At 34.0% G+C, this 19280-nt stretch overlaps 1 protein-coding gene across 1 annotated transcript in view; it reads left to right on the forward strand.

The window, feature by feature from the left end:
- Nucleotides 1-19280, forward strand: part of LOC137397348 (TNF receptor-associated factor 3-like) — a 72209-nt gene that overhangs the window by 11489 nt on the left and 41440 nt on the right. The window contains exons 5-8 of the mRNA XM_068083637.1: nt 1179-1376; nt 4622-4672; nt 12005-12182; nt 17484-17566. Of these exons, the coding sequence (XP_067939738.1) occupies nt 1179-1376; nt 4622-4672; nt 12005-12182; nt 17484-17566 (510 nt within the window). The remainder of the gene's footprint in view (nt 1-1178; nt 1377-4621; nt 4673-12004; nt 12183-17483; nt 17567-19280) is intronic.

Here is a 19280-nt window from a genome sequence, read left to right on the forward strand (position 1 = left end):
AGTAAAACCTTTGCTATGTGCTTACTGGCCATAGAATTCCTCTGTAAATTCTTATATTCATGGAATATTATTGAAAGTCCTGGCGTCATACATAGAGTTGTTCATTTCTTTTGTTACAATTGAAAGTCATATTATCCGTATTACCGGTGTTAACCATCTCACTTAAATTTGTAATAAAACACATGTCTCTTTCTTAATAAAGGTTTGTTGATGAAATTCAGGTGATAAGAAAATATTATTTAAAATGTATTAAAGTGCAGAACCTTAAACTCTAGCTTGAGTCAAATTTCATGAGTTACCAATGCAATATTAACGCATCAAAAAGTAGTCTGGGAAGACAATTCCCAACAAGGTGTGTATTCATTAAACCTGTCAAGTTATTTATGGTAGTAATGTATAACTGAGTTAATCAAATGCACTTGCGAACATTTAACTTGACCCCACAAGTCCAAAATTAGTTTACTAATAACCCAGTAATTATGTAATTGGTAAGTTATAAAAATATTGGACACATAATTTGGTTTATTTATTTCTTCATAAAATATTTTGACGGTTATCAGTTAGTGATGTTGATTCTACGACTTTAAATATATTATTGAATTACACTTAAGTTTAAATTAAGTTAGATTATCCCACGTGCACTTTGGAAAATATAATTTTTGTTTATGTTAAAATTGGATTTCATATAAGAACCTTATAACCACATTTCTGTAATCCATGATAGTATGAATATAATAAACTTCACAAAATAACTTGAAATAATTTTGCCTGGTGAACACGATTTTTATTAAATAAAGGCACTACAAGGATGTACGGAGAACAAGTTGTTAGTTAGAGTGCTTATTGAAGATGGAAAGAATCTGATGTGCATTTCTCACTAGTATCTTTGTCTCATAGCGGGTGTTTAGTGTAGTGCAATTGTAGGAAGCTCTTAATGAATTATTGGCTAGTGATCACTATTGTACATAATCACTAACCAATCATCATTCTGTTGTTGTTTGTTGTTTTTCACGCCATGTACAGTTAAATGACACATTACACACTCTATAAATACCATTATATATTGCTATCAGAGCGGTTCCAAGAATAAAATACGATGTGTCATACGTATTCCTACTTCTGCTTTTTATGTTGCCATTTTTGGTTTTAAGTAAAATTATGCATGTTGTGCTTTATAGTTGATGGTACACCAGAGAATCCACGTGCCCTGCATAACTGCAGCAGGTAAATGCCATTTCTATGACTACTGTAAATTTGAGGCAGCAACCGTACCAATACTTAAGCAGCACATGGAGAAAGACAAGGACAAGCATCTAGAATCTTTGGCTGTTAAAATTCATGATATTGAGCAGGCAACTGCCAAAACTAAGGACATGGTGAGCATTCTATGTTATTTGTTGTAAAGTTAGGGGAGGGATTTCAATTTTACAGCTCATTGTACAGGAGATGCTCCTTTAATGTAAATTATTCGTTCCGAGAGCGTTGACGTTACAGAGATTTTACGTTATTCGATCAATACAATACTTGCCAATTCTCTAATCCATTCTGTTCCCAAACTCATCCCATTGGCCCTTCAAAAAGGTAAAAAACTAGACATAACTTTTTAATTTAATGACGGTACAGTAACTGTAGTGTTATTGTTTTGCATCGACAACTTTTCTCATTTTATTTTCACTTTCACTCGGTTTATGGTCCGTGATTACGGTAATTTTATATCAAGTTATAAGAGCGCACACTTGTATCTCAGTTTAAACTTATTTCTCATTTCTTTAAGAAGGAAAGTCCAATCTGCAAAGAAAAAAAATCTTTACTATAATAAGATGGATGTTTATCTGCCCTTTTGCATATTTGTCGCCAGGGTTAAATGTTAGGATAGAAGATAGCTTTCGGCAAAACAGCAGCTTGTAACATCCGGCTTGGTTTACCGACACTCCAACACCTGCACCGACCAATGACCTTCAAGTGTTTCTGAATAACGGCGCAGCTATATATTCTCTGTGGTTTATCGACACACCTGATAGTCTCTCATGGCGAACTTGACCATCGGCACATTAGTACGTCCTATATATAATATGGATCACCCTGTGGATCACCGAATGTGGCAAGAGAGAATGCCATATATTTAAGGCTATCGGACTCTCATTATTCAAGTCAAATTTAAGAACTTGCACCGGCTTGACACTTTACGTTTATATGGAATGTTTTAAGTAGCTTGAAGCAAAAACTTTATGTAAATTCTTTACGTGATGCGGAGTTATGCCAAGTTTAAATTATAGGAGCGTCCTCTGTATATTAGTTTAGAATTAGGAAATATATTCTAAAATTAATGTTTTTACTGTGAGGCTTTCCTCTGCAAAATCTCTTGATCAGGTGAATTAGTGGTCATGATAATAACAGCATCCGCGGAAACCATCCGTTGTGTCGCTACAGCTCAGAAGCAAATTTGATGGGTGAAAGGTGAATACATGAGATCTATAAATTTAAAAGAGAAAATTTGAAAATATGGAATTGGTTTTTTGGGACAGTATGATTGTTGCGATAGAACCTGGAAGATAGCCTCTGTTGCAAAATTATTACTCAGGAATGTAAGTTGGTTGTGAAAGCAAAGCAATATAAGAAACATGTCTAACAACCTGCAAAATAAAAACATGATTTTGGAATTCTGCGATCTTTGCCATCGTCAGTGATGCAATTCTAGCACAACGGTTTCAGTCGTAGATTTGTCCGTTTCTAGTTTAAAACAGGATGTCAGTTCTGCAGAATCACTTGATTGCCTTACCAATATTATAGTAATTTGTATATGAAGCCTCTTCATAAGGCTATCAACTAGCTAATTAGCTAGATAACTAGCTATAAAAAGTTAATTATACAAATTAGCTAACTAGCTAGCTAATTTTAGGCTATCAACCTAATTTTGTTTAAGGGGACAGCAGGCTTTTTACCTAGAGGAAATTATTGTCTTAATGTAAAGTATTCTAGCTGATTTAATCCTTCGCATTGCGCTTTTAAGAATTGCATGTGAATCTGGTTATGGTCTGCTCACTCTCTTACAGCTCTATATTCCAAGATCAAGTTCCGGATGGTTGCTTGTAGGAGACGTTTGCTCATGTTCAAGATGGTTGATTTCAGCCCATTCTTGTCATGTTGCCAGCTACTTTCCAGTCTTCATTTATTCTTCATGTTCTACTCGATAGGCTGTCTTATGCCTCGCATCAGAAAATCTGTTGGCAAACAGTTTTTGCTTACACACCACGAGTTTCATTAAAACATCACTGATCATAAACTAATGATGGCCTCTACAACTCAACATCTTTCCTTCTGTAAAATACAGGATCAAAGCTTCAGCGTTTCATGGTGACAGTTGTAAAAACTGATTTGCTCATCCTTCAGTCTATATTGATGACATGGTCTTGCTCCACCTCATTGTCATTGATATAATTATAAGCAAAGGGAAGAATTATAGCTACTCTCCAGAGCAGACAATTCCTCGACTGCAGTTACATAATACAGTAGATTAACATTTTTCATGTTCAGCAGTTCTTACGTGATCACATGTGATCACATGATCTTATGTGTTTACTAAAAAAAGTTGGTGATTCAAGTCGTATCCTGGTGTCTGAAGTTTCTATGTCACACATCTGTAATATTAGAGTGTTATTAGGTTTAGGAACCACTGTAGGGCATTGGACCATGAAGGCTTATCAAATGATATTGAAATGGCTGGTTCACACTATGTGGTTCACTCGTCGACTATGTGAGCTGTAAACTGATAGCATTGACAAAGCAACTCGGATACATCGAGAAAGCATGCAGCTGTCAAACTTTCCTGATATTTTGCTGAATGTCGACGACAGCCTGTACAATGTGAACTATTTCGCGAAGTAATTCAAGGTCATGGATAGTGTAATTTATTTTCGTCTGTGATAGTTGCTGCCGGACTAATATTTGATTCTCGCATGCGAAAGTGGAGAGGTTTTGTCTCGAAAAATGGAAAAGAAAAGGGAGAACACTACGTCACTGAGTATATGCTGATGCAAACAAACATTGTTATTATCGACGATCACCGAAGTATTGTGGGTTCCATACTCTCCAAGGTTTCTAATTTAATATTCAAAAGTGGTTTCCGTAACATCTCATAATATGAGAAGAATCAAGTTATCTGCCTTGCCAAACAGTACATAAGATGGAAAGTCTGTGCAGAAGGTTTTCATTTGGTATAGGTAACGTAGGTGTAGGTTATCTCGGTACATATATCTCAAACACTTGATTATTTAATCTAGTTTGAAGACTTGAATACCTAACTCCGACTCTTGTTTGCGCCAAAATAAGAAGATTCATAATCTACAATGAAATCAACCATTTTTTAATCAATCAATTTTGACATTTAGGTCGGCCAGGAGGCAATTGAAATCACCAAATGCTGCTACCTACAATTCTTGTACAATCGATAACGGTCACTCCCTTTAGTTTTGTGTACAATTAATTCACATATCTTGCTACTAAGTACTGTCAAGGGAAACTTTCACTGGTTGTATGTGTAGTATTGTGTACTGCTTACGGGTATAATTGCCAATGCAATTATACTATCATGCATTGACTGTTTGAAAACTGTTTGTTTCAGAGCACAAGCAACATCAAGAGGACTATCAATGCCAAGGTTAAGCCATTGGAGGTAAAACAATCTAAACACAATCATAGCTACTCATAGCATATTATTTACATTTTATGCGGCTGTATCTTTTTTCCTTTGAAATTTTTAGCTCCTCTTAAACCCCTACTTTTCTTAACACTTTTGAAAGCCAATTCACCCAGGATGTTTGCAAAGGTTTGATATTTTGATGCTGAGTTAATTTTATTAAAAAAATTGGTCATATCCAAAGCATGAAAAAGGCGCAATAGAAATATTCAGTTTGTTTAATACGTTCCGTAAGACTATAGAAGCTGACCATTTCGATCTCAGTTTATCTAAAAAAAATGTATACTCTGTTTTTTATGATTTAGTATTATCAAGAATCATGGTAACCTTTGCATTAGACAATGATAGTTGTACTCGGTGTGTCACACCGTTGTGTGGCACACCGAGTGCAACCATCTGTTTGACTGAGCTGTTAAACTTAATCTATAATACCAGTCGAAGAGTTAACGTCTTATACAGTTCGCCCTCGGGTTACGATGACCCTGTTATACTATTTTTTGTCCTTCAATGTAGAACGCCATGATTTTTTACTTTCTATACGAAACATTTCTTGCCATAAGATATCAACAAAAGTTGTTCATGAAATTAAAATTTTGCAGTCAGTGTGTTGATCACGCCAGAATCACAAATATGCTGATATGCTATTCGCTGAAATCTTTCTAACAACGAATGAAAGAGATATGATGCTTGATCTCGCTCAGTTCACTGTTATTTGTTATTAGCTATTGTGAAAAGGAAATTGGAAACAGATGGGTTATAACATTTTAGCTGATGAAAATGTTAAATTTACTAAAATTTAGCTTTAAGTATGTGTTTTGTAAGCTAAATTCATTCAAGTTCAGTTCAATTTCTGATTCAAACCTTGAGTATGAGTGGTTGAAAATATTCCAAACGTAAGTTACACTCAACAAGTTTTCATGTTGATCTGAGGTTTTAGGTAATTGGAGATGTGATTTCACATCACCTAGTTGTCAGATCCTTTGACATCAATATTCATTTTGCTCATTTAAATTTCTTTTCGGGAAGGATATCTTTGATGAAAACTTTCTGTCTGCACGCTTGTGAAGACTCTCTTATTGATGCTGCCTAGAATTGTCAGACCACCAGATTCTAGTGGTTTCATAAATTCTAGATTCCTGGGATTTCCTGGTTCTAGACGCATTCCAAAATTAATAAGTTTCAAATATCTTGGTGTTGAAACTGTCAGTGTAATATACAATAATAATTCTACCAGACATAATGGCTTCACTTACATAATTATTTCTTAAACCTTCAACTGTTATATGAAAAAAGCTTTAGGATGTTAGGGTACAAAAACCTGCCGGCACTTTTCACCTACTGATATGACTTTAGAAGTGGCTAGTTTTTGTAATGCAATGATAAAGACAAATTATGTGGGTTATAATTACTCTGGGGTAGGTGAATAATTCATTACTTATTATTTAGACCTTTCTCACAAACAGGTATGATTGTTTTCCAAAAAGAAATGAATGCATTTTTAACATATTTGTTATGTTCTGGTTTATATACTGCTTACGGGTATAATTGCCAATGGGATGATTTACTGTTCAAAAACTTTGTTTAAGAGCACATCCAACATCATGAGGACTATCAATGCCAAGGTTAAGCCACTGGAGGTAAAACAATACAAGCATCATCATAGTTACTCATAGCATATCATTTACATTATATGTGGCTGGATCTCTTTTCTTCTGAGATTTTTACAACATTGTGCCACACAACACACGTGCCACACTCTTGCCTACAATCTTTTGATACATAATTGTATCAAAAGATTCACCATGCCTTACTCTGTTGTGTCGTAGGTGCAACATATGTACAAATGTGATTACAAGCTCTTAAAAGCTCAAAAACGAACGATTAATCCCAGCCATTGCTAAAGCGCCGCAGGCTAGAATATTTTTATTTTGCTGACGTACTCAAGCCAACTTGGTTATTGATTCGACACGTGATGTTATCACGAGAAGTGAAAGGCCAGTAAAAGGCTCAATATAAAGTGTCTCTCAGCACTAGTTTATGGCAAACACTTCGGGTTCTACCGAAAAGCCCGTATCAAATAAATATGCTCGCTATGTTACAGTTTTGTTTCAGCTTGGTCTAATCATCTAGTCGTAATCTGATCATGTGACCCGTACATTTTGCCAAATAGCGCAAACTATTTTGCAGCATTTTTCGACCATCACATGTGACCAACGAGCTTGTCATGTTTATCAAAGGATGATATGCATTCCTTCTAGCTAAGGTTAAAAAGTTAAACAGTTACAGCGTTACGATGATGATAAAACAGACGCGTAAGTACAATAGACATGGTTTCATTGAATGCGTGAAGTATATTTGTGAAAATATTTCGACAAATGAGGTTGCATGAAAGTGTAAACAGAAGCCATCTTGTTCAACTATGTCCCAATTGAGCTGTTTTGGAAATGAATTCCAATCTACGGCGTTTTCGTGATAGTTGCGATTGACTGTTCGTTTTTTAGCTTTTAAGAGCTTGTATTCACATTTCCACATATTTTGCACCTACAACACAACAGAGTAAGACATGGTGAATCTTTTGATACCAAATAACTGTAATGTGAATTTTGTTGCAAGTCAACCTTTAAGATAATGGTTCAGATTTACGTGTAGCCCGAGGGGGTGCATATCATCCTCTGATAAACATGAGGAACCCACCTGTTGGTCACCTGTGATGGTCGAAAAATGTTGCAGAAGTTGTTCGGCCATTTGGCCGGAAGTATGGGTCACATAATCAGATTTATTAGTTTCAGTTCTATCTATTGATAATTGCAGACGCGCTCTCTCGTAGTAGCAAGCATCTATATTTGATAAAGGCTTTCCGGTAGAACCCGAAGTGTTTACCATAAAACTAGTGCTACGAGACGTTTTATATTTAACCTTTTATTGACTTTTCATTTCGTGCGATAACATCACGTGTAATGAAAGGCTCAATGAATCTCTCCGAATTAATCTCTTCGAAGAGATAAATGTGAAGAGATTTATGCGATGAAATATATGCAATGGAATACATGCGGAATGATGTGTGCGATATAGGGGAAAATTTGGATTTGGAAATATAAAAAATCATGAACCCTCAACCAAATGTATGTAATAAGAGAACAGGAAAAAGTTGCCAATACAAACCAATAGCGCCACAGTGACTGCACATTCACTAAATTAAAATGTTAGGTTTAGTTTTTTCATTTTAACGAGCTAAAGAGGTGAGTTTAGGAAGATCTTAGTACGGATTATGCTATTTACATTTGTTTCATGTTTTGTACCATGTATAGGATAGAGAAAAGGATCCCAAAAATGATGGGAAAATCTAACTGTGTATAGGACGCATCCTAATTTTAGTCCTAAATTTCCTATATTTTTGATAGAAAAGGTGGTGTTTCATATAAATTTTTGTGAAATAGTTCGACGAATGTCGAATGATTTCGCGAAACATTCGTCATGAATGATTGGTTGATATTACACTTTCATGTACACATCGGCAGTGTAAATATTCTAACTACGGTATTACCGGTATTTTTAAAGATAACAGTTCATTGCCATCTTTCAACATGGCGAAGACAACACAACAGAGCTATACTTCAATGTTTAAAATGGATGTGATCAAGTACGCAAAAGAACAAGGAAACCAGGCAGCTGAGCGACAATTTGGTCCGACAGAATGCGTGTTCTGTAAATGGAGAAAAGCTAAAAGTACCATCAAAAAATGCAAAAGGCAAAGAGGGCAAACTGAAGCTCGAAGGCTCACCACCCTAACCTGGAAAAGGCACTCATTAAATGGATTCAAGATACTTGTCGAGATTTCCTTGGGGGTCAGCACCATTACCGTTCGTTTACAGGCTCTAAGATTGGCAAAAGAACAAAGCATTGCAGAAATTAAAGCGTCGATGAACTGGTGCAGGAGATCTTTTGGAAGAAGTAACCTATTTATAAGACGAAGAGCTACCATTAGTCAGCGACTACCCAGCGACCACGAGTAGTTATTAATGAAGTTTCAAAGTTATGTCATCAAGAAGTGTCAAAAATACGACTAAAATGTAAGCCAGATTGGAAACGCTGACCAGACTCTACTGACATTTGACTTACCATCCGAGACTACAGTAAGCATTAAAGGTGCAAGGTCTGTCACTATGCGATCGACTGGAAATGAAAAGAATCGGTTCACCGTGATGCCTGGTTGTATGGCTGATGGCACGAAGTTACCACCGTACGTCGTTTTCGAGAGGAAAACCATGCCCAAAAACAAGTTCCCAAGTAGTGTGATAGTCAGGGTGCAAGAACAAGGATGGTTTGAAGACAGCTCACTGCCGTTCTTGTACAAATTTAGCTATCGGCCAACTGCCAGCCATTTTACCGAAAATTGCCGAATTGGTTCATGATAAGTATACGAAAAAGTTTTCAATTTCAAACTCTCTCTAGAACATTTTTGTTACATATTTTGTTTTGCCAACATTTTAAGCAACACTGTTATGCAAAAAATGCGATATATCTATATGTTGTGCGATGATAAAGCTATGTGAAGCCACTATCGCAGTGAAACTAAATGTTCCTTACTCTTACAAAACTATTACTTTCACCACTATCAGAGTCAATGCTGCTACTTTAATTATCTGTCTAATCACAAAAATCTGAATCTGAATTGGCTATAATGTCATAAACATAAGTAATTATCAGTTTTTTGACTCCCACGGGTCTTAACAAAACTTATACAAAAAATGTTCATTTTTTGGTTGGAAATTCTTAAACAAAAATTTTAAATTGCATCGTCACTTTAAGCGAGTTTTATAGAGAAATATTCGGACCACACTGTCAATATCATAAAAGTCCTAAAGACCGTGGGTTATGATGTCAACGAATAATAAAATTAAGTTACTAAGCAATTGCCGGGAAAGTCGCAAAATTGCGTCTGGGGCACTCGATCATAGAAAACGCAAAAATCTGTCTTTGGCAGCAAAGGAGTTAATGGAAGACTGGCTAAAAACAGTTTGAATGAAACGCAAAGGTGGTCTGGTAAACAGCGATCGATGCTGGTGTTAGACGTCTTCCGATGCCATACAACCAGCAATGTTAAATCAAATTTGAACTGCCACAATACAGACCTCGTCATCATTCCCGGCGGCATGACCAGTATTCTGCGACCAATGGATGTCATTGTAAATAAGCCAATTTGTTATAACAATAATTGTAATAACAGTTGCTATCTATAGTACTTATACAATCAATAACAGTTACTATCTACAGTTCTTATACAATCAATAACAGCTACTACCTACAGTTCTTATACAATCAATAACAGTTACTACCTACAGTTCTTATACAACCAATAACAGCTACTACCTACAGTTCTTATACAATCAATAACAGCTACTACTTACAGTTCTCATACAATCAATAACAACTACTACCTACAGTTATTATGCAATCAATAACAGCTACTACCTACAGTTCTTATACAATCAATAACAATTACTAACTACAGTTCTTGTACAATCAATAACAGTTACTACCTACAGTTCTTATACAATCAATAATAGCTACTACCTACAGTTCTTATACAATCAATTACAGTTACTACCTACAGTTCTTATGCAATCAATAACAGTTACTACCTACAGTTCTTGTACAATCAATAACAGCTAATACTTACAGTTCTTGTACAATCAATTACAGCTAATACCTACAGTTCTTATACAATCAATAACAACTACTACCTATGAATCCTTTATATTTCACATATCTTACTACTAGATACTGTCAAGGTGAACTTTCGCTTGTTTTGTGTGTACTGCTCACTGGCATATTCTCCAATGGGATGATCTACTGTTTTACAACTTTGTTTCAGAGCACAAGCAACATCAAGAATACTCTCAATGTCAAGGTTAGGCCTATTGAGGTAAAACTATCTAAACATAATCATAGCTACATGTACCTATTGCAAATTATTTACATTTTTTGTGGATAGATCTCTTTTCATTTTAAATTTTCAGCCCTATCTGTCTCTCTTCCTATTATTAACTTTTTTGAAAGCCAATTCACCAATTTAGGGTTTTGCTAAAGTTTACTATTTTGATGTTGGGTTAAACTTATCAAAAAACTGGTTGTAGCCAGAGCATGAAAGATTCGCAATAAACACTTTTAACGGTCCAAAAAACTATAATTCCATAAAACTGTTCAAGCTGACCGCTGTCAGATAATCGCTCATAACTTATCTAAATTTTCTTTTTGACTTTTATATTTCATTGTTTTTTATCATTTTAAAATAATGGTAAAACATTTTGCTAATGAAAATATAGTTTTATTCAGTGTGACGCATCTGTTTGATCAATGTTCAGCTGCTAACTTCCTCTATACTACAAGTGAAATAACTGAAACTCTTATAATGCTTTAGTGATGATAGCTCTAATCTCTAGGCGTAAATAAGTTTGTAAATTGTTATTCTGCCGCAGTTTAAGTTTGTTTTGAGCCTTTTTTCTATCAGTTTACTGTATCGATTTAAACTTTGAGAGATATTGAGCTCACGTGCTTGGAAGTTAGGTTCAAACTCCAAGTTTTAATTTAAGTTTTTCAAGTTCCAAATTTTAACACAAGTTATCTTTTACTTCGGAGTTTTGAGCTACACTGTAATTTGACATGTTACGATTTCACATTAACTTATCATTGCATTGTCTCTATATCAGATTAACTGCATTTATTAATAGCACTATCCATTATCCTCATTTCGGTTTCTTTTCCATGGTGAAAACTTTCCATGTCTTCAACCTTGCGAAAACTCTTTTATTCATACTGCCTAGAATCGTCAGATAAATAGGTTCTAGTGGTTTAATAAGTTGTAGATTTTTAGGGCTTCCTAGTTCTTGACATTATCCAAAATTATTAAGTTTTAGATGGACCTCTTGGTGTTACAACTGTACAGGTTTAAAGGCCAACTCGGTTGGCAGCATAGGCGTATATTTTGTTCCGTCAGTGTAATCTGCGATAATAATTCTACCAGACATTGTTTTCACTCACATAACTCTTTCTTGAATATTCAACGGTTATATAAAAGAACCTTTAATATGTACAGTATCTTTTTCGCACACTGATATTAATTAGGAGTGGCTAGTTTTTTTGTAAGGGAAAGATAAAGGTAAATTATGTTGGTTATAATTACTCTGTGGTAACTGATTTATTACTTATTATTTTAGACCTTTCTCACAATTAGGTATTATTGCTATTGTTTTCTTAACATGAATGAATGCATTTTAAATATGGTATTTGTGACCTTTTTATTTACAGAATATGATAAATGAGAATGCTATGATCATGAAGAAGCTCAGTGACCATCAGGAAGCATCAGAGACAAATGGAGATCACCTGATGAATGATATGAGGACTGTTACACAAAACTCACAGCAGATCAAGCAAGTCTCTGGAAACAGAAACATCGAGAAACAGATGAGAGATTCCGAACTCGGTAAGATATATTTTCCACAAATTCAAGTCAACCTGAAAACATACAAAACCTCCAATTACTGGCGCTTTGTTCAACCAAAACCAAAACGAGTAAGTATTTTATCTTTTTTTGAGAAAATGACTCTAATATTATCAAAACTTGCTGATTGTTACTAATGGATGCATTCAGTTGAATAGTGATATATGTCATGAGCGCCATCACGAAAGAGATTGTGTCAAATAGGAGTGGCTTTTATGTTTTGGAAATTTTGCCATTGGTAGGTTCACTCTGTGGTTACGCCTTATGTAATCTCATGTCTGTAGGACATGCTACCCTGCATATGGAAGGGAGTCACAATGTGACAAAAACAAGTATCGTCATATTTGGAAAAGGTTTCAGACAGGATTCTGAGGATCAGTGTTATTGTCCTTAATTTTTTAGGAAGATGAATTTAACCCTTTAATGGGTAAAGCGATGCTAATGTCGCCTATATTTTCCACTCTTCTTTTGGAGAAGTAACATCAATGCTGTCGACCTCAGCATTTTCGCTAAACCATTTTTCATATACCGCAAATTCCAAAGTATAAGACCAACATTGGACACAAAATTTAAGCTTTAAAATCTATCCTGGACTTGCATGAATTGAGCCAGATTAGGAGGTCAACTTGTATGGCATGTACGTGTCAAAAACAGAATTTCTAAACCAAACTTTAAACTTCGACTCGCACGCCAGGTCGGCTTGTACAACAAAATTTAAGGTCTGTTAAAGTACCAAACCGAGTTAAACAATGAACTGCTTTAAGTAAAAAACATTAATTGATACAGTTATCAATTATTTTGGTGATGCCATTTTCAAAGTTTTGAAGAAAAAACTTGCAAAGCTTCGAAGCTAAAAAACAGACTTGAATTTGACTTTGATAGACTTTGACACTCTATACACGCGTACACATTGCTATTCACTACAGCATGTATGTACACATTGCATACATATGTACTGCAGTGCCTACATACTGTAGTGAGTTGGAGCTTGTTGGCATGAATCATTACTGATCTATTTTGCACATCGTTGTAAACTCTAACGTTTAACTTTTTTGGGCAACGATTCACTGTCGGAACTGACATTAATTAAGTGTTACTTAATCGAACACTTGCAAATATCAAAATACTAACTGTGCTACCCGACGTTGCCCGGGTAATAAAATAGTCTTTGGACAGAAAATTGATTTGTATTTAACATATAACAACATTTGCCATTCCAACTTTCAAACTACAAATCATGAGAGAAGTGTTTTGTGTAGGTGAAATAAATTGAGATAGAAAATAAAAACAACTGTAAAGGTTTCCAAACTTTTTTAAACAAATGTGCATTTCCAACTTTATATAATGACAAAAGGGTTTTGTGCAGGACTACTGAATTAAAAATAAATAAAACAACTGTAAAGGTTTTCAAACCAATGTAAATCTAAAATTTCATAACTTTCAGTGGCATATATCTTTTAATAACGTTTAGTGGAACCTCGGTTCTTGAACATAATCCGTTTTAAAAGGATGTTTGAGATCTGAAACAATTTTTTCCATGAAAACAAAATTATGTAAGTTTTAACCGGTTCCAAGGCAAGAAAACAACTTTAGTAAAGTATTTTTTCAACATTTTACACCATGAGCTGTACTTGCTAAGCTTGTACTTGCTAATTTACACTATAAGCTGTACTTGTACCCAGGCGTTGCTCGAGTAATAAAAAAGTGTTTGCACAGAAAATTAATTTGTATTTAACATAATTAAATAACAACCTTTGCCATTCTAACTTTCAACCTACATATCATGAGAAAACTGTTTTGTGTAGTTGAAATAATTTGAGAGAAAATAAAAACAACTGTAAAGGTTTTCAAACTTTGTCAAACAACTTTAACTTTCAAACTTCATATCATGAGGAAAAGGTTTTGTGCAAGTAAATAAAAAAGATAAAACAATTATAAAAAGGGTGAGTTGTAAATGTGAAATAATTAGCAATTAACAGCTAAATTGAGTCTGTTTTGCTATGATTACAATAAGATATGATTCAGTAATGATACAGTTGATGCAAACTACAAAAAAAATTCCTGAATATGTTGAATTAATAATAGTAATTCTTGCATAGAAGTGTGTGTATAAAAACATCACCTTTCTACCAGCAGCTATCCATCAAAACTCTGAATATTACGATACTGGTTCGACGATATATAAAAATGAGATATCGTAGTGTCTTTGTCTGATCGAAAGTGAGAGAATCTAGAGGCCTTCCTACTCGAGATAATACAATTGTCTAAGTGAAAAGTATTAACCTTTACAGCGATTTAGCAATTGAACCTTACAAAAAGTCAGAAATAGAGGCTCACAAAAAACGCAAAAAGGCATCGTGTTTTATAGAGTTAATTGAACTTAATCGCCAAACTCTAATATCGAGAGAGTCTATTGTTGATATCGTTTTGCCGAAAACTAATTAGCCCTAATACGGCGAGGACAAAAAAAGCATTGCGTGTCATAGAGCTAAAAAGGTTCATAGAGTTGTAATTATTACATCATTTTGGTGTGAAAACAGAAAACGATGAATACATTATGTATAAAGCGGGAGGAAATCAATGAGCTTCCATGGTCTCGTGGTTAAAGCATTGATTTATCAATCTGTATTTGCGATCTTTGCGAGTTGAAGTTCAGCACGATGTAGAATTTTATTTCCAAAATTTTAATAGCTATAGCTGGAAATACCCAAACAGACGTACTTTAAGAAATATATATATATACATGGATGTATATACAAAAATATAAATATGAAAATTGCTCCACTGTGTATTTCAATATGTTTTGTGCACCTGTTACAGTACATGTAGTTAAATGATAAAGAAAAGAAACAGATGGCAGATAACCATAGCACTTTACATTAGGCTTGGTCACTTGTATTTCACTTCCCGTACTCAATGCATACATATGTCTATTACGTCGAATGGTGCTCCTGAAGAGTTCATTAAAATGTTTTAAAGTTTTCCGGTATGATTTGAAACCACATTTTGATGAATCTGATGACAATGAATTTGATTTATACATTGGTGACTCCGAATTAGAGTGTAGTTCTGATGATTGAGACAATCGGTCTCTTCAGGTACTGTCAGTAAGACCATGGCAACTACCACAAGAACAATGAACTAATTATTTGTTGTTGATGTAACCGAGTCGTCATTAGTACCATTTTGTCGACACTTTTCTGCTGATCATTGTCTATTATGGATTCACAAAGATCAAAGAATGTCAAAGTTGCGGTCAATAGAGGTAGCATTCCAATAAATAATGATTTTGTATTATTCATGCCTCTCCTTATAGGAATGTTCTATTAGAGGTAGCGTTCTAATAAAGGTAGCGTTCAAATAGAGGTTTTACGGTAATTTAATTTTTGCTCTTGAAAAACCAATCATGATGCCTTATATTTTGCTTCTAACCAATCACTGTACTGCTTGTCAGGGCTAAATTGTGATTGTTTATCACAACATAAAACAACTCCCACTTGCTCAAAACCATTCACACTGTTAGCGCAGACTAATTTTTATGTTCACTCGCAGGCGTAAGTTTCAAGTTTGCTGACAGATTTGGAGGAAAAAAGTAAGAAAACTACTGATTCCACTCTTGTTAGGTTCTTACTCTATTTTACTACGATCACTACCATTAGTTTTGGCTACTCAGTACCAGTACCAATTTGTACCAACATCTATACCAACAATTGGGTAAGGATGGGTCAAACTGCAAGTGCTACGCTGTTTAAGAGACCTAAGTGTTAAGATTATTTGCTCTCTATAATGTAATTGAGCTTTTATAATGCGAGACAGTTATTTTTAGGTTGCAGTATGACTGAAAGCACAGGTTTATTGTTGTACCAAACAAATCTTTATATATTTATTTCTCAAAGTTTGTCTAGATATCTGTCCATCGGTAGCTATTAAAATCTTGGATATTAAAACTTTGCATTCTGCTGGACTCGATCTCACGAGAATTGCAACCGCAGTTTTGCAATCCAATTTTCTAACCACGATACTACAATGGGTTTACGTTTCAACGCTCTCACTACATACACCCTTTTCCCAATTTCACAAGCTAAATGAAATTTTAATTGAAATTCTATTAACTCAATGAGATGCAATAGAATCTCATAGAGTTATTTAATTTAAACTCTATTACTTCTATGAAACACACTTCTATGAAACACTTATATGGCTTTTCGGGAACTTCTATTTTGTAAGGCTCAATTGCAAAATGGGTAAAAGTCAATACTTTTTAGGCTGACAATTTTTTCATCTCAAATAAGAATAGCCTCTACATTCTTAGTCTGATATGTCTTTTTTACATTTTTACCAGTATCGAGAGGTACCAGTATCGTCGTATTAAAATTTAGATGTATTTCTTCTGCTGGAACAGTAAACTTTTTTATATACACATACTTCAATGCAATGAATTGTTATTAATAATTCAACCTATTCAGGATTTTTATTTTGTTTTCTCTGTTCATATTAAAAGTATCTTTACCAAATCATCTTTCATGGTAATGGTAGCAAAAAAGACTTAATTTAGCTATTACTTAGTAATTATTTCTTATTTAAACACTTTTATAGTTGTTCTATTTTGTTTCGTAATTTATTTGACTTGCACAAAACATTTTCCTCATTATATGAAGTTTGAAAATTATAGTTGTTTAACGTAATTTGAAAACCTTTAAAGTGGCTTTATTTTTTTTCATAATTTATTTAAGCTGCACAAAACACTCTCTCATGATATAAAGTTTGAAAGGTAGAATGGTAACCGCTGTTATATGTTACACAAAAATAAGTTTTTTGTGCAAATACTTTTATTACTCAAGCATTCATGTAGTTAACAATATGAAGCCGTTTCCTTAAAGCGACAACATTATTGTGATAAGAAAAATATGAAAGCTTATCAGACTCTGCAACAACATAACCTTATTGTAACAGTTCTATATTTTTGCACGCCTCACTTTAAACTAAAAATATATTCTTAATCAATGAATCACATAAACTCTCACAAATAGCTACGTAATTTGGGTGCAGTTGGAAAATTTTGGGTTTATTTGAGATTGTAATTGTACCCCATTGCAGCATGGGGTACAATTGAGTAATGCTAAATCTTAAAGGTGCCTAACTGTTTCAAGATCAAATATTTTGTACTTTATACCAGAATGATCTGTTCTGCATTATCTATCCCTAGCTTTCGTTTAGCATTCCGCTAAACAGCAGAAACCAGCTTTGATTACCTTCTCATAGCTCAGGTTTTTGTTTTACCAGATCGAGAGATAGTTATAGAGTCCCACTCGCAAAACATTAGACGTCACAACGAGTTGAAAAATGACTCCGAGAAACGTATGAAGGTATGAAGCCTTGTTAAGGGCATTCTTAAATGTATCTAAATATCCGTCAGTTGAAAGGAGGGCAATTATTTAATGAAATCCTATTTAGCTGTAGCTCAATTTTCTCAGATACCGTGTATGGTTACATGAGATCTAATGTATTTGGTGTAACCCATAATACAACGGACTAGTCAATCCAGTTGATGAAACTATTTCATATATTTGGTTACCATAATCTTTTTTGATTATTCTTTCTGGTTAAGTAAATCATTCATTTTGTGACTAAATAATTGTCTTCTGTGGTAGATACTAGAGCTCAGTCTTGGATTACAACTAATTCCTTATTTAAACTAATTATAAATATAAGTTATCTGAATAATATATTCTGCTTATTTAGATAAATGAGTTATCATATTATCCAGAAAATCACTCATCCAATCTCATGAACTACTTCAATTTCGTCATTAGGTTATATTAGTTTGTGTAATCAAAATTATTAATTAAGATTTATAATTTTATAATTTAAATATATATAATTTTATTAAAAATAGAAGTACAGCCGCTGCACTAATAAAAACATTATATGTTTTTATAGACAAATACCATGTATGGTTACATGACATCTAATGTTTTTGGTGAAGCCTGCATTATAATGGATTTGACAAACCAGTTGATGAAACAATTTTATTTATCTGGCTACCTGGGTTAAAAGGATCTTTTCTAATTAATCGTCCCAATTAGGTAAACTGTTCATTACATGTTTGAAAAAATCTCTTCTGTGGTAGATATCAAAACTCAATATTGAATTAAAACTAGTCTATTATTTAATTTAATTGTGAATAAAAGTTACTTAAATAATATATTCAGCTTATCTAAACAAATGATTTACGGTATTATCTAGATAATGACTCATCTAAACTCCTGAACTACTTTCAGTTAATCATTAAACTTCTATTAGTTTATGTAATCAATGAAATTAATTAAGATTATGCTATCGGTCTCAAAATGTGCTGAAATTTTGACAGACAAATACCAAAAGTTTAACTATATGTATTTCAATACATATTCTATCAAATGACATGAAACAGCTTGCCATTTAGTATATACAGCAGATGCTCTGATCATAAACTTCTAATTACGAAAATCCTATTGACTATAAGGAGTTTATGTGAAGTTTGTCTTTGTATCACATTTGAAAATTCCATATATTGCAAGGTTTAAAGATCTTAGGTTTCTGTGTTTAAAGATTTGGTTGTCTGTGTTGGTGTCTGAGTCTGTCAAATGTTTTCTTTATATGGATAGCACCTACTTCAGAAAAATAAAATGATTAAAAATTGCTGGTGAAACTTTGAAAGTTTCACTGGTTGAACACTTCATGCCTACCTGAATGGTAACGGAGTCGGTAGGGGAAAACTTCTGAGTATCTTCTTTGTTGTCACGAGAGGAGAATATAATGAGCTTTTGACCTTCTCTTTTAAATAGAAGGTCGCCTTCATTTTGCTTTCTCCAAGTAACCCGCAACTAAACAAGCATGAGACATTTCTTGTGAGTTAATATTAGAGTAACAGCGATGTAAAGTAGACACGCTACTCCTCATATATGGCATCATATTTCCTATATTGAACTAACTACTCCTCATATATGACCTCACATCCTTTATATTGAACTAACCACTAGTCATATATGACATCATATACTCTATATTGAACTAACTACTACTCAGATATGACATCAT

This window comes from Watersipora subatra, chromosome 5 (assembly GCF_963576615.1).
Source record: "Watersipora subatra chromosome 5, tzWatSuba1.1, whole genome shotgun sequence".
Taxonomy (NCBI): domain Eukaryota; kingdom Metazoa; phylum Bryozoa; class Gymnolaemata; order Cheilostomatida; family Watersiporidae; genus Watersipora; species Watersipora subatra.